This window comes from Callithrix jacchus, chromosome 1 (assembly GCF_049354715.1).
Source record: "Callithrix jacchus isolate 240 chromosome 1, calJac240_pri, whole genome shotgun sequence".
Lineage (NCBI taxonomy): Eukaryota > Metazoa > Chordata > Mammalia > Primates > Cebidae > Callithrix > Callithrix jacchus.
The window spans coordinates 176601825-176618169 of NC_133502.1; the positions used below are offsets into that span (position 1 = coordinate 176601825).

The 16345-nt window shown below is 52.6% G+C and overlaps 1 protein-coding gene and 1 long non-coding RNA gene across 3 annotated transcripts in view; one reads left to right on the plus strand and one right to left on the minus strand.

Annotated features, from left to right (window-relative positions):
- EEIG1 (estrogen-induced osteoclastogenesis regulator 1) overlaps positions 1–6212 on the minus strand; it is a 39588-nt gene extending 33376 nt beyond the window's left edge. Inside the window, exon 1 of the mRNA XM_003732054.5 lies at positions 5231–6212. Within this exon, the coding sequence (XP_003732102.2) occupies positions 5231–5376 (146 nt within the window). The 5' untranslated portion in view covers positions 5377–6212. The remainder of the gene's footprint in view (positions 1–5230) is intronic.
- Positions 40–1276, plus strand: LOC118144500 (uncharacterized). Of its 2 annotated transcripts, none has more exons than XR_013519084.1 (2): positions 40–309; positions 490–1276. It is a non-coding gene; the product is annotated as an uncharacterized LOC118144500 (long non-coding RNA). The 2 variants fall into 2 exon arrangements; XR_004729287.3 differs by having other exon boundaries at positions 903–1276.
- Positions 6213–16345: the final 10133 nt, after the last annotated feature.

Below are 16345 nucleotides of genomic sequence, written 5' to 3' on the forward strand. Positions count from 1 at the left end.
CTCCAGAAGCCCTGGACAAAGCAGGTGTTCCGGGAAAGTGGAACAGGCGCACGTGCCTACCAGCCTCCTCTCCCTCCCCAGTGTGCACTGCCTCCAGAGTGCCTGCTCTGTGAACGAAAGTGGGTGCTCTGCCAATCTAAGAATCCCACTGAACCTCCACGGCCCCTGCTCCACTCAGCCCTGAGGGACAAAATTCTGTGTCCACCTCCATCCTGACCTCGTAGAGCTCCACATTGTGCCTGCAAGCAGGCCTCCCCCAGCAGTAGATTCAAGCAGCATTCCACAGCCTTTCCCAGAAGGGCGGGCGAGGTACGAGGTGGGGGGGGGCGTGGAGGGGGGGTGGGTGGAGGCTCTGGCCACATGTGTGTGGAGTGTGAGCAAAGACTCGGCCAGGCAGGCCTCCCCAGGGCCTGGCATGGGGCCTCCAGCTGCAGCACCAACCTGGCCAAGGCCTTCTTCACACTCAAAGAACCCCACTTGTGCCTCCAGGCCACCAGCCCAGCCGTGCCATGGAAGGCAGGCAGCACTTTTGTGGTGAGCAGCCACAACCCACCAAAGGCTGCCCAAATCAAAAGCCCACTGAGGATTCAAGCCTACCAAAGAAGAAAGGCCAGAGGAGGGGCCTCCAAGTCAGAGCTGTCTGCTTCTTGGACAGTCTGGCACCCAAGTATAGAGCACAAGGGGACCCTAGAAAGACCCTTCCCACTTCTGGCCCAGCCTGCCTCCTTCATACGAAGAGTTACTAAGACACAAGGGACAGAGGTCAGGGCCAGACCCAAGTCCACTCAGCTATGCCATCAGCTCCTCCTGTGAAGTGGCCCTAGCAAGTCACAATCTGCCCCAGACCTGGGTTTCCCCATCTATTGGCTGATAAAATGCTCTCTGCCCTCATCTCCTTCCAGGATGTGCCAGCACCTCCCTTCCCTGGCACCACCAGCCACGTGGTAAGGGGCAAGCCACAGGACTGGTGCCAGCTGCGAGCATAGACCTCTTGGGTGTTTGGGATTCTTCCTGCTCAAGGGTTGCCTTGGACAGGGTGGTAGCTCCCCGACTCGCCAGACTTGGCTGGGACCTCTGCCTCCCTCCCGAGACCCCTGGGAAAGCCTCCCAGATGCCATGTGGATATGTATGCCTGGGAGGCCTCCAGGCAGGGACCTTGGAAAATGCTCACCATGCCCCAGTGCCAGTCCAGGCCTGGACCCAAATCTACAGCAGTGACTTCAGCCCCACCCCCACCTTATGATCCTGGAGACCCTTTTCCTTGGAGCTCACGAAACCTAGCATGGTGCCTACCAACTACCCAGCTCTGGACTTTCCTGCACTACCCAATCCATGGAAAGAAATCTTTCTCAGGGGTCTGGGGCTGCCACATGGGTCTGCAGCTGCTTCCAACTGCCATCAAGGCAAGACAGGGCCTTAGAGTTGAACCTGCGCAAATTCAAATCCCATCTCCTAGCTAAGTATAAGCAGCATAGACCCAGTCACTTCAGCTATCCTGACCCCAGCTTCCTCAATTTTAAGTGGGGTAATGCCATCAGCCCATGGGGTAGGTGGCTGCAGGGCCTCAAATATCATGTATTTGAAGCCCCGAGCATACAGAATGTGTACAATCAAGGGCGGTTTATAGAACGATAAAACGTTAATTTCCCAATTGTCATTTACCACCATTTACTACCCTGGCATGTGGCTTCACCTCTCTGGCTTCGGTGCCTCTCTGTGTGGCTGAGAGGATTCATGGAAATACCATTTGCAAAAGACTCGGCACCGTGGCTGGCACAGAGTGCACGCGCTCAGAGCACGACAGCATGATGACTGCTGCTCTCAAGGAGGCCTCGGGATGAGGCTGAGCAACAGCCCGATGCACCACCTGCTCTACCTGCTCAAATTAGGTCAGAAGAGCTGTGTACCCAGCTGTTGCCAAGGCACCCAGCACACAGGGAACCACTCCAGCCAGGAGGGCTGGTGCTGCAGGGGTGGGGCCTTGGGCCTGCTTCACTGACACCGCCCATGCTGCCACCACCAGGTCTCTAGGCCATCTCCGAGGTTCCTGGAGGCAGGGAAAATATGCTACTGGGTCTGGGGCCAGGATCTAACCAAGTCCAGTTCCCCCAGACCCTACCCCAACTTGGAAACAATGGGGCCGGCAGACTGTGAAGCAGGGTTCCCAGGCTGCAGAGGCAGGGTGGGTGGGGTAGGCATGGAGGGAGTAGGAACCCAGGAACCCCCATCTACTGGGCAAAAACACAGCAAAAGCCAAAGCAGCTCAAAACTGGCCTCAGGGTCCAATGTCACTGTCTGCTGTCTCCGACCACACTTGCCCGACCACACTCCAACTACAGGTGCCTGGCGGCCACTAACTGCCCAGCACCAAACAGGTGGCTATACCTGCCCAACTTTGCAGGGGCTCAATGTCAGTTCCTCCCTCCTCAGCCCTACTCAGGGTGCAGGCAGGACGGGGCTGGGAAAGGCTTTTGGCTCAGCTGAATTCAGAAAATTTGAGGACCCTTGCCAGGAGGAACGAAGGAAAAACAGAGTTCCAGACCCTGTGGACTAAGACCTGGAACTTTCCAGACTTTCCCTGATGGGGAAGCAGGCTTAGAGCAATGGGAAGGCCAACAGATAGGGTGACAGTGGCTCCAGGACCTGGAGACCATGCAAAGCCTAGACACCTAGCTCAAGATTTATATTCCTCAATGGGATCCAAGACCCTGTCCCCACTCCCAGCTCACATATAGGTCCCCTGCCAACTAGATCTGGTGCCCTCAAGACCCAGAAAGGACTGGGGCCAGGCCTGGGCTCCTCTACCCACAGAAACCATAACTTCTATAGCAGTTTGCCAGGGCCAGACATAACACACAGATTATCTCTACTCCAGAGGTGGGTATGACGTCCCCATTTTACAGAAGAGGAAAGTTCAGAGGCACAAAAGGGTAGTGGTTAAAAGCACAATCCGAGTTTGAATTCAGGCTCCACTGAATCAACTCAGGCAAATCATTCCCTCTCGGAGCCTGTTTCCACCTCTATAAAATGGGGATAATAATCCTATTCGGTCCCCTCTTCTACTCCTGCTCCATGACACAGTCCAGGGGTTAAGTGACAGGTGCTAGTAAAACAGGGAGTACAGCACCAGTCATTGCTGGTTCTTGCAATCAGAGAGGTTAGGTAACTTGCCCAATGTCTCTCAGTCAATGAGTGAGTAGCCAACCCCAGGGCCTAGCTCTGAGCACAGCCTTCTCTCTGAAACCTCAGGCCACTGTGTGGGTGGTCTCAGGATCACAGGCTACCCAGGCAACCAAGGAGGGCAGCCACCCCCACCACAAGGGGCAGCCCTTGTCCAAATTCCTCAGATAAGCAGCTCCCAGCAGAACAGGGAGCCAATGTTCAGAAAAGGCACCCCACCCGGTCCACAACAGATTCCTAAACCTGACTTAGGCTGTGCAGTTCCCCTCCCTTCCCTTCCTCCCAGCAAAGCATTTGACCTCTGGATTCATCCAAGAGGTCCCCAAACTGGCCAAGTTCAGTAAACAACAGACTCCTTCAAGGTCCCTGGCAAGCCACTGACTTCCTCTTTCTGGGCCTCAGTTTCTCCACCTATAACACACCCAATGGGCTCTCAGAACAGTGAGGCAGCTCTGGCTAACAGGGCCCACAAGGAGGCCCAAGGAGCAAAGAGCAGACCAGGTAGGGAAGCAGCACTTCCCAGGCACTGGGCCAGGTCCTGCCTGTATTGTATTTTATTTCATTTTAATTTTTTAAAAATAGAGACAGAGGTTGGGCACAGTGGCTCACACTTGTCAACCTAGCATTTGGAAGGCTGAGGTGGGTGGATCATTTGAGGTCAGGAGTTCAAGGCCAGCTTGGCCAACATGGTGAAACACCATCTCTATTAAAAACACAAACAAATTAGCCAGTTGTGGTGGCACGCAACTGTAATCTCTGTTACTCGGGAGGCTGAGGCAGGAGGATCGCTTGAACCCAGGAAGTGGAGGTTGCAGTGAGCTAAGATCGTGTCACTGTACTCCAGCCCAGACAACAGTGTGAGACTCCATCTCAAAAAAAAAAAAAAAATTAAATTAAATTAAAATAAAAACACAAAAATTAGCTGGGCATGGTAGTGGCTGTCTGTAGTCCCAGCTACTCCAAAGGCTGAGACATGAGAATTGCTTGAACCCGGGAGGTGGAGGTTGCAGTGAGCCAAGATGGCTCCACTGCAGTACAACCTGGGCAACAGAGTAAAACTGTGTCCTCCCAAAAAAGAAAAAAAAAAAAGAGAGATGAGAATCTCCCTATGTTGTCCAGGCTGGTCTTGAACTCCTGGCCTCAAGTGAGTCTTCCATGTCGGCCTCCCAAAGTGCTGGGATTATAGGCATAAGCCATGGCGTCCGGCCTGCCCCGAGTTCTAGCTGCTGCAGCTTCTCCACCTGTATTAGGCCCACTTTCCAGAAGAGAAGGTCCAGAAAGTAACAGAGTCAAAAGTCACACCCCCATCTGTAGGGCTCCAAGGCTCTTCTGACACAGGCCAGGACGATGTGACCCCAGGTGGGCCCGGTCAGCAAAGGACAGCCTAGGAACTCAGTTGCATTCAGCAATAAGCTGGGCAGCTGGACCTGCCAGGATGGGGACGAACAACACAAAACCAAACTAAACGGAGCCTCTTTCAGAGAAGGCAGCAGCCTCCTAGACAAGGTCATTTGCAATGCAAAGCAGCCCAGCGCCAGCCAGAGGAGGACAGTCACTCGGAGGGTGCTGGGTAGGCCAAAATCCAGCCACCTCCCTCCAGCCAGACCAGGGAATGCCAGCCATCAGGCCTACCCAGGCACCTGGGGGTGCCGAGGAACCCGTGGCTGGCCTGGACTCTAAATCATATGACAGGCCAGTTCCGGTACAAGGTGGCCTGGAACACCCCTCCCCTGCACACCCTCTTAGGGTGCAAATCCCTGACAGGCTGTACCTGCAAATCTGCAGAATGGGCCTATCGCAAGCAGCAGGCAGGGCCCCAAGAGGGAGCTGAAAGATTAGACCCCCAGGTATCTGGCTGGCGGCTGCCTGGCACCCTGCCAACTTCCTCAGGCCCAGTTCTGCCTTGTGCAACCTGCCCCAGGCACACATAATCCCCCGGACCCTCCCCACCCCGGCCCCAAAGGGCCCTTCTACACTTGCCAAGTGGCTAGATTTCGCTCATCACCCCCGCCCCCGCCCCCCTTGCAGGCGCGACGGCCCCAGCTCTTACCTTGACGACAAGCTGACAAAATCCCCTCCATCCAGCAGCCGGACCTTGCAGAAGAGGACCCCGTTCACGAAGGGGACCGCAGTCAGCTCCTCCAGGGTGAAAGTGGTTTGGAATTTGAATTTCTTCTTCTTCATCAAGAAAGCCATGAGCGAGTTCCCTGAGTCTGAAGCCCCGAGGGCCAAAAAAGGTGGGGAGGGACGGGATTTCTTTCCGTACACCACACCCCCTCCTCAAAACACCAGAGCCGGATCCCGCCCAGATGGTGGCGGAGGCGGCGGAGATCGGAGTCCCGGGCCCCAGGTCTGAGCGACCGACCAGTCCAGTTAGCGGGCCGGCGGGCTTCACCCTCGGGGAGTCGGGGCTCGGAGGGGTTCGGAGCGGCCGGGTACCTCACCGGCATGTAAACAGCGGGGCATGGCCCAGGAGGCAGAGGCAGAGGCGGGGGTGCCGGACTGCGGGCGAGCGGCCGCGCTGGCGGGCAGCATCCCGAGCCGCGATCCCCGGGGAGCTCACGCCGCGCGGCCGGGCGCGACGGGCGGACTGGTGAGACTGAGAGAGGCTGCCGGGCTGGCCGGTAAGGCAGAGGGCGGAGGGAGGCCCCGCCCCCGCTCCGCTGGCGGCCGGGGGAGGCGCCCTCGCTGCTCACGCCCCCGCACCTGGGTGCGGGGAGGCCAGGGCAGGTGAGGCCCGGGAAAGCGGGACACCCCCAGGGGGTGGCCGGGAGCTTTGGGCCTCTCCGGGAGGCGCGTCGGGGTCGCTGCGGGCCGGGAACGTCCGGACGCGGGTCTCCTACGGGCAGGCACCGGGCCGGCCCCGGGCAGAGGGGGCGCCGCCTCCTCCTTCGTCCTAGGACCCGCGCTGCGGGCCCCGGCGAAGCTGAGGTGCCCTTCGGCCCGGCCGTTGGCGTCCGCCTCGCCCAGCACACCGCGAGCAGCAGCGCCGCCCCCTGCGCCCCCAACGCTGCAGCCAGAGCCCGGAGAATGCCTGGGCCCGGAGCGACCGCCAGCCGAGCCGCCGCCAAGCGCGGCAGAGGCGGGGCGCCGGCAGCTCAACCCGCCCGCGATTGGGCTGCCCGGTGAAGCGGGCGCGCGGCACGATTGGCGGGTGGTGGCGTGGGGCGGGACTCGCGGGAGGCAGAGCGGCTCGGGGCTCTCGGATTGGTGCGCCGCGCGGCCGGGCCCGCCTCCTCGGGCAGGGCGGAGCTGAGGGAAGGGAGAGGGCCCCTCGTAAGGCAGTGGGAGGTCGCGGGGTTGGCGGGGCCGGGAGAGCGCGAGCAGAAGAAAAGAAGAAACAATGACGAGTGGAAACAATTTGTGGCTGCAACGGGCTTCCAGGGTCCCGCCAGACTTGAGCTCGTAGAACCCTAAAGCTGGCCCGGAAGGTAGCGAGTCTCCTTTCTCAGAAAGCTGGAACACAGAGAGAGCCCCTGGCGGGTCCGCTAGCTCTCCCGAAATCTCTAGTGCCCCTCAGCACTGAGCAGAGAAACGTCTGGAAGGCTTCGCCGAGGAGGTGGCTCTGGCGCAGTCTATCACGCAGCCTTGTGACCCAGTTTGTAACGTTCCAAGCTGTTATCTAAGCCTTCTGTTGTCCTTTAATTCCTTGCCCGGCGTGGCTGATCTCACTGACTACGTTAGCTGTTCTGAGGGCAGAGCCCACCTCCAAAGCCTCGTACCTCCCAGGCCCCTCGGCATTTTGTGGTTCATTCATCCAGTCCCCATATGTTTAGGGGCAGTCTCCGCTGAGCCAGGCTGGGACTTAGTGAGGAACCTGGTGGGTTTGCCCTTTCCAAATGCCCCAAGCTCAAGACCAGGTGGGCAGACAGGGACACAGGCAGCGACAAATCTATAGGTAACAGTTGTAACAGGGTACATACAGGGAACCAGGGGAGCTCAGAGGAGGCACCTGACACGGGTTGGGACGCAGACTCAGAAGACTTCTCAAACAAAGGGACCCGAGCCATCCACAGGATGCGTGCCCTGAGTCACCAGAGTCCAGACTCTCCTGGTGGCTGGAGAGCCTGGTGCTCGCAGAATTTCCGGCACCTATGCGTGGTTGTACTGTTGCAGTTTGAGAGAGGGGCAAGAGATAGGGCTGGAAAGGCCAGATCTCCCAGAGTCTTGTAGACTGAAAGGAGGAAAACGCAGAAACACGTCAAGATAGAGAATGACCTGGTCAGATTTGCTTTTTTTTTAAGACAAATTTTCACTCTTTTTGCCCAGGCTGGAGTGCAATGGTGCAATGTCGGCTCACTGCAACTTCTGCCTCCTGGGTTCAAGCAATTCTCCTGCCTCAGCCTTCTGAGTAGCTGGGATTACAGATGCTCACCACCATACCCAGCTAATTTTGTGTTTGTAGTGGAGACAGGGTTTCACCGTGTTGGCCAGGCTGGTCTCAAACTCCTGACCTCAGGTGATCCACCCACCTTGGCTTCCTGAAGGCATGAGCCACCAGGCAAAGCCCAGATTTACTTTTTGTCCTAAGAAGCTTGCTCTGGCTGCAGGCAATGTGAAGGGGACACACAGGGAAATGGATGGATGAAGAATCTGTTTTGGTGATGCAGGCAGGAGATGATGACAATGGAATCTCAGCAGGAGGATAAGTCTGAGGCATTTGAGAGACAGGTTTGACTGGACTTAGGGATGAGTTAGGTCTGGATATTTAGTGACCGAGGACTCTGATTTCTTCCTGCTTCCTAAATGTAAGATGGTTGGCAATCCATAATTCTCTCCAGTTTATCCCATAATTCAGATCACAGAATTAACCAGATTAAAGAAAAGGGTTAACAGCAGCTTCCAGTGTGACTATGTCTTCCCTTTGGCAAATAGGGAAGTTGAGGCCTAGAGGATTTAAAGTACTCACCTGGGGTCTTGCCCCTGAAGCACAGGCTGAGAGTGTGCTCCCCTCACTAATCCTAGCTGGGCCTACTCCACAAGGGCAGAGCCTGTGGCTACCTGACCCCAGGAGGGGACTTCAGAGTGGAGAGCCAGCCAAGGACATCCTAGTGCCTGGCTGACTCCTCAGTTGTAACCCTGGGCTACCCAACGGGAAGCAGGGTGGGCCTGACTGCCAGGCTTAGCTGAAGTATTTATCTCTCTCCAGCGTGTGGCTTGGGAACCCAGGAATTTCCCTTCCCTCATTTCCCTGATGGTGCCTGGGGCAGGGAGAAAGTATGGTGCCAGGACAGCATGCTAGATTCAAGTGGGACAAGCCTGAGTTAGAATCCTGGCTCTGCTATGTGGTAGCAGTGTGGCCTTGGTTCAGGTTGCTAAATTGGAAAGGAGTTCAGTATGGTATGGCTAGGACCACTTGGAACAGATCTGAGTTCAAAATCCAGCTGCTTTCCCATTGACCACCAGTGCTACACAAACTTTGGGTGTACTTTTGCATGCATGGAAAGGAATCTTGAAGAATACTGTGAACTCCCATCCCTGCCAGTTTCTTCACCTGTAAAATGGGAATCAGAATTTCCACCTTTCCAGAATGTTGTGAGGACTTTAAGAGGCTGTGCCCGTGAAAGGAGCAGGGAGCTCCACACTTCCCCAGCCCCCTAAATTCCCAAGCATGGCCTGTCCTACCTCCCCAAGGCCCTGACCAGATGCATAAGGAACCCAATACAAAATAAGATAATTTTAGACACGTGGTCTGGAGAAGGAAACCCCGGGAAAGGTCAGAGAATGATTGGGTTGGGAGTCCCGATTCAGATGGGGTGGTCAAGGAAGTCTCCTATGAGGTGTTATCTTAGCCAAGACCTAAGTAATAAGGCAGACCCAGGTACAGGAATCTCTGGTGACAGAGGCATGAGCTGGCGTGTTTAGAGGACTCTGTGTGACTGGAATAAAGTAAGTAGAGGAGACAGAGAGTGGTGGGGCAGACAGGGGCCTGCACACATGGGGCCTAGGAGGTGTGTTTTGTTTTGTTTTGAGACCAAGTCTCTATTGCCCAGGCTGGAGTGCAGTGGTGCAATCTCAGCTTACTGCAACCTGTAGCAGGTATTTAGAGTTTATTGTAAGCCCCAGGGGACACCACTGAAGCATGTGAGCAGGCAGAAGAATGACAAGATGCAAATTAATGTTTGTTTTTTTTTTTTGAGACTGAGTTTCCATCTTGTTGCACAGGCTGAAGGGCAAGTACGCCATTTTGGCTCACTGCAACCTCTGCCTCCCAGTTCAAGCCATTCTCCTGCCTCAGCCTTCCAAGTAGCTGAGATTACAGGCATGCACCACCATGCCTGGCTAATTTTTTTTTTTTTTTTTTTTGAGACGGAGTTTCGCTCTTGTTACCCAGGCTAGAGTGCAATGGCGTGATCTCGGCTCACCGCAACCTCCGCCTCCCAGATCATGGGTCAAGCAATTCTCCTGCCTCTGCCTCTCGAGTAGCTGGGATTACAGGAACCTGCCACCATGCCCAGGTAATTTTTGTATTTTTAGAAGAGATGGGGATTCACCATGTTGGCCAGGCTGGTCTTGAACTCCTGACCTCATGATCTGCCCACCTTAGCCTCCCAAAGTGCTAGGATTACAGGCATAAGCCACCTAGCCTGGCCCAAATTAACATTTTTAAACCCTCCTTCTGGGTGCTGAGAATGGATTGATTGGAAGGGGGCAAGAACAGAAGCAGTGAGGAGGCAATTGCAGCTATCCCAGTGGGAGACTGACCAGGGTAACCAGGGTGGAGACAGAGTGATGGCAAGAGAAAGGGAAGCGCTAACAGCACTTGCTGAACAATGGTAATAATTATGCAAAGTCATGGTGAAGGCCAAAGAGCCCAGGAAGGAGGTACAGCCTTTTGACTATCCCTAGTTATTTTGATTTTGATTATTTTGATTTTGATTGAATGTCCCATGGTTCTTGGAGTCTGGAGGTAAGGGAGTCTAAGCACCAGCTTAGATGTGGGGAAGGAGTAGAGAGAAATAAAGGAGTTTCGAGTGACTGCAGCCTCCAGAATACAATCATACCTGGAGAAAGAGGGAGGGTCCTAGAGAATCTTTACCCTTATCTGGCCCTGGACAAAGCTTGTGATACTTACTGTTTACTTAGCTCTGTCTCCCTTTAGACTGTGAGCTTCACAGGGTCAGATGCCTCGCCCGTAGAGTCCCCATGTCCAGTTCTGGGCCTGCCACGTGATCAGTGCCCCAAAATTGGTGGTCAAAGGAATGCATGGTAGCTCACACCTGTAATCCCAGCACTTTGGGAGGCCAAGGCAGGTGGATCACTTGAGGTCAGGAGTTTGAACAGCCTGGCCAACATAGTGAAACCACAACTAAAAAATAAATAAATAAATAAATAAATAAATAAATAAATACAGGCTGGGCCTGGCGGCTCCTGCCTATAATCCCAGCACTTTGGGAGGCCAAAGTGGGCAGATCACTTGAGGTCATCAGTTCAAAACCAAGCTTGGCCAACATGGTGAAACCACATCTCTACTAAAAATACAAAAATTAGCAGAGCGTGGTGGTGAACAATTATAATCCCAGGTACCTGGGAGGCTGAGGCAGAATGGCTTGAACCCAGGAGGCAGAGGTTGCAGTGAGACAAGATCAGGCCACTACACTCCAGCCTGGGCAACAGAGCAAGACTCTGTCTCAAAAAAAAAAAAAAAAAAGAATATTCTTGGGTATTGTTTGATTTTTATAAAGTGAATTGGTTTTGTAATTTAACAATATATAATTATAACAATATTACAAACAAAAGCCTTTCTTTGTCATTCTCTGGATAAAATCCAAGGTTCTTAGCCTGGCATTCAGGACCCTCTGGAAGCAACTGCTCAACCCCTCCCTGCCTTCCTCTTTTGGGCTTCTGCAGCCCTGATGCCCGAAGGTCCTGGGCTCACCTCACTGCCCACCTGGTGACACCTACTCAATGTCTAGCTTTAGCTCCAGTGTCCCCTCCCACCTTATCCCTCCATCAGGTACACTGCCCACTCCCTGCTCATGTTACCAAAAATCTGTATGCAGAGAAAATGAGGGCTTAGCCTTCTGTCTGCACCATAGCTGGTGCATATTTAGTTCTCATTGGAAGGAAGGGAGGGAGGGAAGGAGGAAGGGAGGGAGGGCAAGAGGGAAAAAGAAAAAGGAGAGAAAGAAAGGAGAAACTGAGGCTTGCCCAAGTCACCTTGAGGGCAGCCACCCAGCTGGCTTGCCCTTCTGGGCACCTGACACCCAGCATAGTGCCTGCTTCACGCTGCTCCACAGCCATGCCATGTCAAGCCGTCTCCTCAGTCCTGCTTGCCAAGGGCGGTCAGTGCTGATTCACTGGTGACTGTCCTCCAATTATTTACAGAACTGGAATGGCAGGCAAGCCACTGAAGCAGCTGACCAAGGGCATATTGATTTGTGCTGGGCTCCTCGCTAATATCTGAGCCAGTCACAGGAGAAGATAAAGGCCACAGAGAACTCGCCCACAGCAGTTTGTCCTGATTAAGCCTCCCACGGTCAAATCCACAAGTCTCCCCATTGATCAGCTGACTCTGCCCTTTCCAACCCAAGCCTGACCATCACTCACAGGGTAGTCATGGTTCAGAACACAAGATCTGGAGTCAGGTGGCCCTAGGTTCCGGTCCAGGTATTACTGAGTCAAGAGTATTTGTATATTTACTGTTGAGAGATGTCGCCAAACTGCCTTCCAAAAAGATTACACACATTTACATTCCCACCAACAGTATGAGAAAGCAGCCATTCCCACATTCTCCATCTTCACCAATCTGTTTGACCAAAAGAGGGAAAAAAATCTATCCTACAATGCTTGCATTTCTTTCATGATCATGTTTTCATATTTTTTGGTGATCTGAATTTCTTCTATAAATTGCCTGTCCACAGCTTTTGTCTATTTTTAAGTTGGGGAAATAATTGTTTTCTTATTTATTTGTAGTGGCTTGTTACATAGTGTAGACATCAACCTCATATATGTTAAAGTATTGCTTCCACTTAATTATCTTTTTTTTAAATTTGAGATAGAGTTTTTCTCTTACCCAGGCTGGAATGCAGTGGTATGATCTGACTGTAGCCTCTGCCTCCTGGGTCCAAGCGATTCTCCTGCCTCAGCCTCCTGAGTAGCACCCGCCACCACTCCTGGCTAGTTTTTGTAATTTTAGTAGAGATGGGGTTTCACCATGTTGGCCAGGCTGGTCTCAAACTCTTGGCCATAAGTGATCCACCCGCTTCGGCGTCCTGAAGTGCTAGGATTACAGACATAAGCCACCATGCCTGGTTGCTTCCACTTAATTATCTTTAGTCTTTGTTTATTTATTATTTTATTTTTTAGAGATAGGGTCTTACTCTGTCACCCAGGCTGGACTCCAGTGGTGCAATCATAGCTCACTGTAACCTTGAACTTCTGCACTCAAGCAATCTACCTGCCTCAGCCTCCAGAGTAGCTATGACCACAGTGTATGCCACCACACCTAGCTAATTATTTATTTTTTGTAGAGATAGTGTCTCATTATGTTGCCCAGGCTGGTCTCAAACTCCTGGCCTCCAGTGATCCTCCCACTTCAGCCTCCCAAAGTGCTGGGATTACAGGTGTAAGCCACCTTGCCCAGACTCTATACTTTGTTTATGGTGTCTTTTTGCCCCATAGAAGCCTCTTATGAAGCCCCAGCTAAGAGAGAGGAGTCAATCTACTTCAGTGGAAAGAATTCTAGATTGAGAATCAGGAGGAGGACCTATCCACCTCCATGAGCTAGACCAGCACTGTCCAAAGAACTTTCTGCAGTGATAGAAATATACCATATCTGCGCTCTCCAATTTGATAACCAGTAGCTGCCGGTGGCTGTTGAGCACTTGAAATGTGCCTGGTGTGACTGAGAAACTGAATTCTAAATTTCATTTAATTCGAATTTTAAATTCAAGTAGCCATACATGGCCAGTGACTATTGGGCAGCGCAGGTATAGATGGCCTACATTTCTGAGCAAGCTGCAATACCTAGTTGTCGTTAGAGGCTGAAGAGTCCCTATGTGGCTTGGGTCAGGCACTCCATCTCCCTGGGCCTTAGTTTCCCCATTTGTTAAGTGAGGCTCAGAACAGCCCCTGCCTCCTGACGTTCTTGGTCAGATTTGTTTTGTGGGTTGTGTGTGAAGGTCCAGGCCCCATACTTGACCCAACACTGCAACATCAGGCCAGATTCCCAGGTTGAAACAAGAGAGTATGTTGGCCCCGTTTATATTGTGTACAGAGACCCCTCTTTCAGCTTGGAGGCCAGCTTTCCCTTTCGAATCCAGTTCCAGTGGGACTTCAGCCTGGGACTCCATATTGCTGACAAGTCAAGGTCCAAACTCTCCAGCCTGTGTTCCTGGCCTCTGAGAACTGGCCCTACCCTGGCGTTATCGTTCCTATAACCTAGAGGTCAGCCCAGCAGCCTCCAGTCTCACCCTGTCTGCCTCCTACCCCAGCCTTCCAAGGTCTGCTGAGCCACTTCATTCACTCACTTCATTCGTTCATTTTTTTTATTCACAGGTGTTTATCCAACCATCTGCTCTGGGACTGGGGCTATAATGAGGGGCACACAGATGTGGCCCAAAAGATGACTGTTGTGATACACCTAGTTAGGGTGGTGGGAGCTGGGGTTCAGGGAGCAGTGAGAACACAGAGAAGGTCTGCTGGGGGTGGGTGATCAGAGCAGGCTTCCCTGAGGAAGTGACTTGTAAGCCCCAGCCTGAGGAGTGGATAGAAGCAGCCAGGAGAGAGGTGAGCCACTGGGTGGGACAGTCCGAGTCAGCCTGTAGCAGAAGACAGAGGATCCCATGATCTGCAGAGGCATAAGCAAAGCTGAAAATGAAAACAGGCCCAATCCCACTAGGGGGGCTTATAGGTCATAGAAGGTGGTAAGGCCAGGTGAGGGGACTCGAGCCTGTAATTCCAACACTCTAGGAGGCTGAGGCAGGAGGATTGCTTGAGCCCAGGAGTTTGAGGCTATATTCCAACCTGGGCAACAAAGTGAGACCCCCATCTCTTTAAAAAAATACAAAAAAACAAAAAAACGCTGGATGCGGTGCCTCACACCCGTAATCCCAGCACTTTGGGAGGCCTGAGTCAGGAGTTCGAGATCAGCCTGGCCAACATGGTGAAACCCTGTCTCTACTAAAAACAAAACAAAACAAAAAACAATAGCCAGGTATGGTGGCAGGCACCTGGGGAGGCTGAGGCAGGAGAATCACTTGAACCTGGGAGGCAGAAGTTGCAGTGAGCTGAGATTATGCCATTGCACTGCAGCCTGGGTAACAAGAGTGAAACTCTGTCTCAAAAAAAAAAAACAAAGAATGTTGTCCTTTATCCTGAAGGTAATGGTGAGCCATGGAAGGTGTTGGAGAATGATATGATTACTCCAGGGATCAGCTCCCACGTGGCCTTTGTCACCCCCTAGAATTCAGGAATTTAGCCCCCCTCACCTTTCCCTTCTCCACCTGCCACCTAGGTTTCAAAATACTTTATGTGCACACAGTTCCCAGGAACTTTCTCCCACCTGTAGTGACTTGGGTTCAAATCGAAGCCCTGCCACACCTCGGCCCTGCCATACCTTGGCCCTATCCTTCAAGCAAGTCATGAACCTCTTTCACCCTTTCACCTTCAGTGTCCTCACCTGTAAAATGGAGATAACGACACCTCTGCACAGTTCCATATCTCATGAGGGAACACTGCATGGCACAGAGCCACCAAATGGAGTACAGTTGAATTCTTTCTGTGCAGGGTCAAACAAAGCCATGAGTGGGGACTGAAGGGCTTCCCAAAGGGCAAGCAGAAGTCCCATTCCTGGGAAGTGTCCCTTGGGCCAGCTGGTTCCGATGGGAGTGGAGGGAAGCATTTCTGAAGCCTTTCTTGGGCAGCCTGACCATGTGTAGGTACCTCAAAGCAGACCCTCCCAAACCTAGACTTGGTCTTCTGCACCTTCTGAGAACCCCCACCCAGCAGGCCAGGAGTCAGCAGGCTGGCGTGGGGCTTACATAACCTGGCAGGAGTCCCACACCTTTCACCCAGTGATCAGGGCTGTGTTTACCCGGAAGAGGTGTTGCCAGGTAACCTCCCTGTCCTCTTATATACCTGCACACAACACAGCCCTTTAGCCTTTCCTGAGCTCTGCTTGTTTTCTGAGTTCTTAGTCATGGTCCCTGGCGTTACTGTTGGCAACGGCTATTGTTGTTTTGTTTTGTATTTTATTGATATATCATAGCAGGTATGTTTCGATACCCGATACACTGTGTATTGATCAAATCGGGATAATTAAGAAGTCCATCACCTCAAACATTTATCATCTCTTCGTGTTGAGAATATTACAATTCTTTTAGCTATTTTGAGACATACAATAAATAATTGTCAACGATATTGCTCTACTGTAGTATTGAATACTAGAACTTATTTCTTTTGCTTTTTTTTTTTTTTTTTTTTTGAGACAGGGTTTCACTTCCATCGCCCGGGCTGGAGTGCAATGGCATGATCTCAACTCACTGCAGCCTCTACCTCCCAGGCTCAAGTGATTCTCCTGCCTCAGCCTCCCAAGTAGCTGGGACTACAAGCGCATGCCACCATACCTGGCTCATTTTTTGTATTTTTGGTAGAGACAGGGTTTCGCCATGTTGCCCAGGCTGTTCTTGAACTCCTGAGCTCAAGTGATCTACCTGCCTCAGCCTCCCAAAGTGTTGGAATTACAGGCATGAGCCACCGCACCTAGTGAATTTATTTCTTCTATCTAACTATATTTCTGTACCCATTAACCAACTTCCTTCTCTTCATCCCCCCCACCGATACACTCCACAACAGCTATTTTTTTCAATGTGAAAGTATCAGTGGGAGCGTTTAGTGGTGAGGCAGTGGGGGGTAGTGGGAGACTGAAGGAACAGCGGGGACTGCAGATCTGAACAGACTGTGTGTCCCAGCCTCCTCCAGCTATTAACGCTGGGACCTGGAGCCAGTTGCTTGGAGTCTCTGAGCCTCCGTTTTTACAGCCAAAAAGTGGGTTTAGTGGCCATGCTATCACGAGGAGTAATGTATATAAAAGTCTCGTGAATTACTTGGCAGCTGGCCATGCTAATCAAATGTTGACTCTTTTTCTTTTTGAGACGGAGTCTTGCTCTGGAGTCGCCCAGGCTGGAGTGCAATGGTATGAGGCTCACTGCAACCTCTGCCT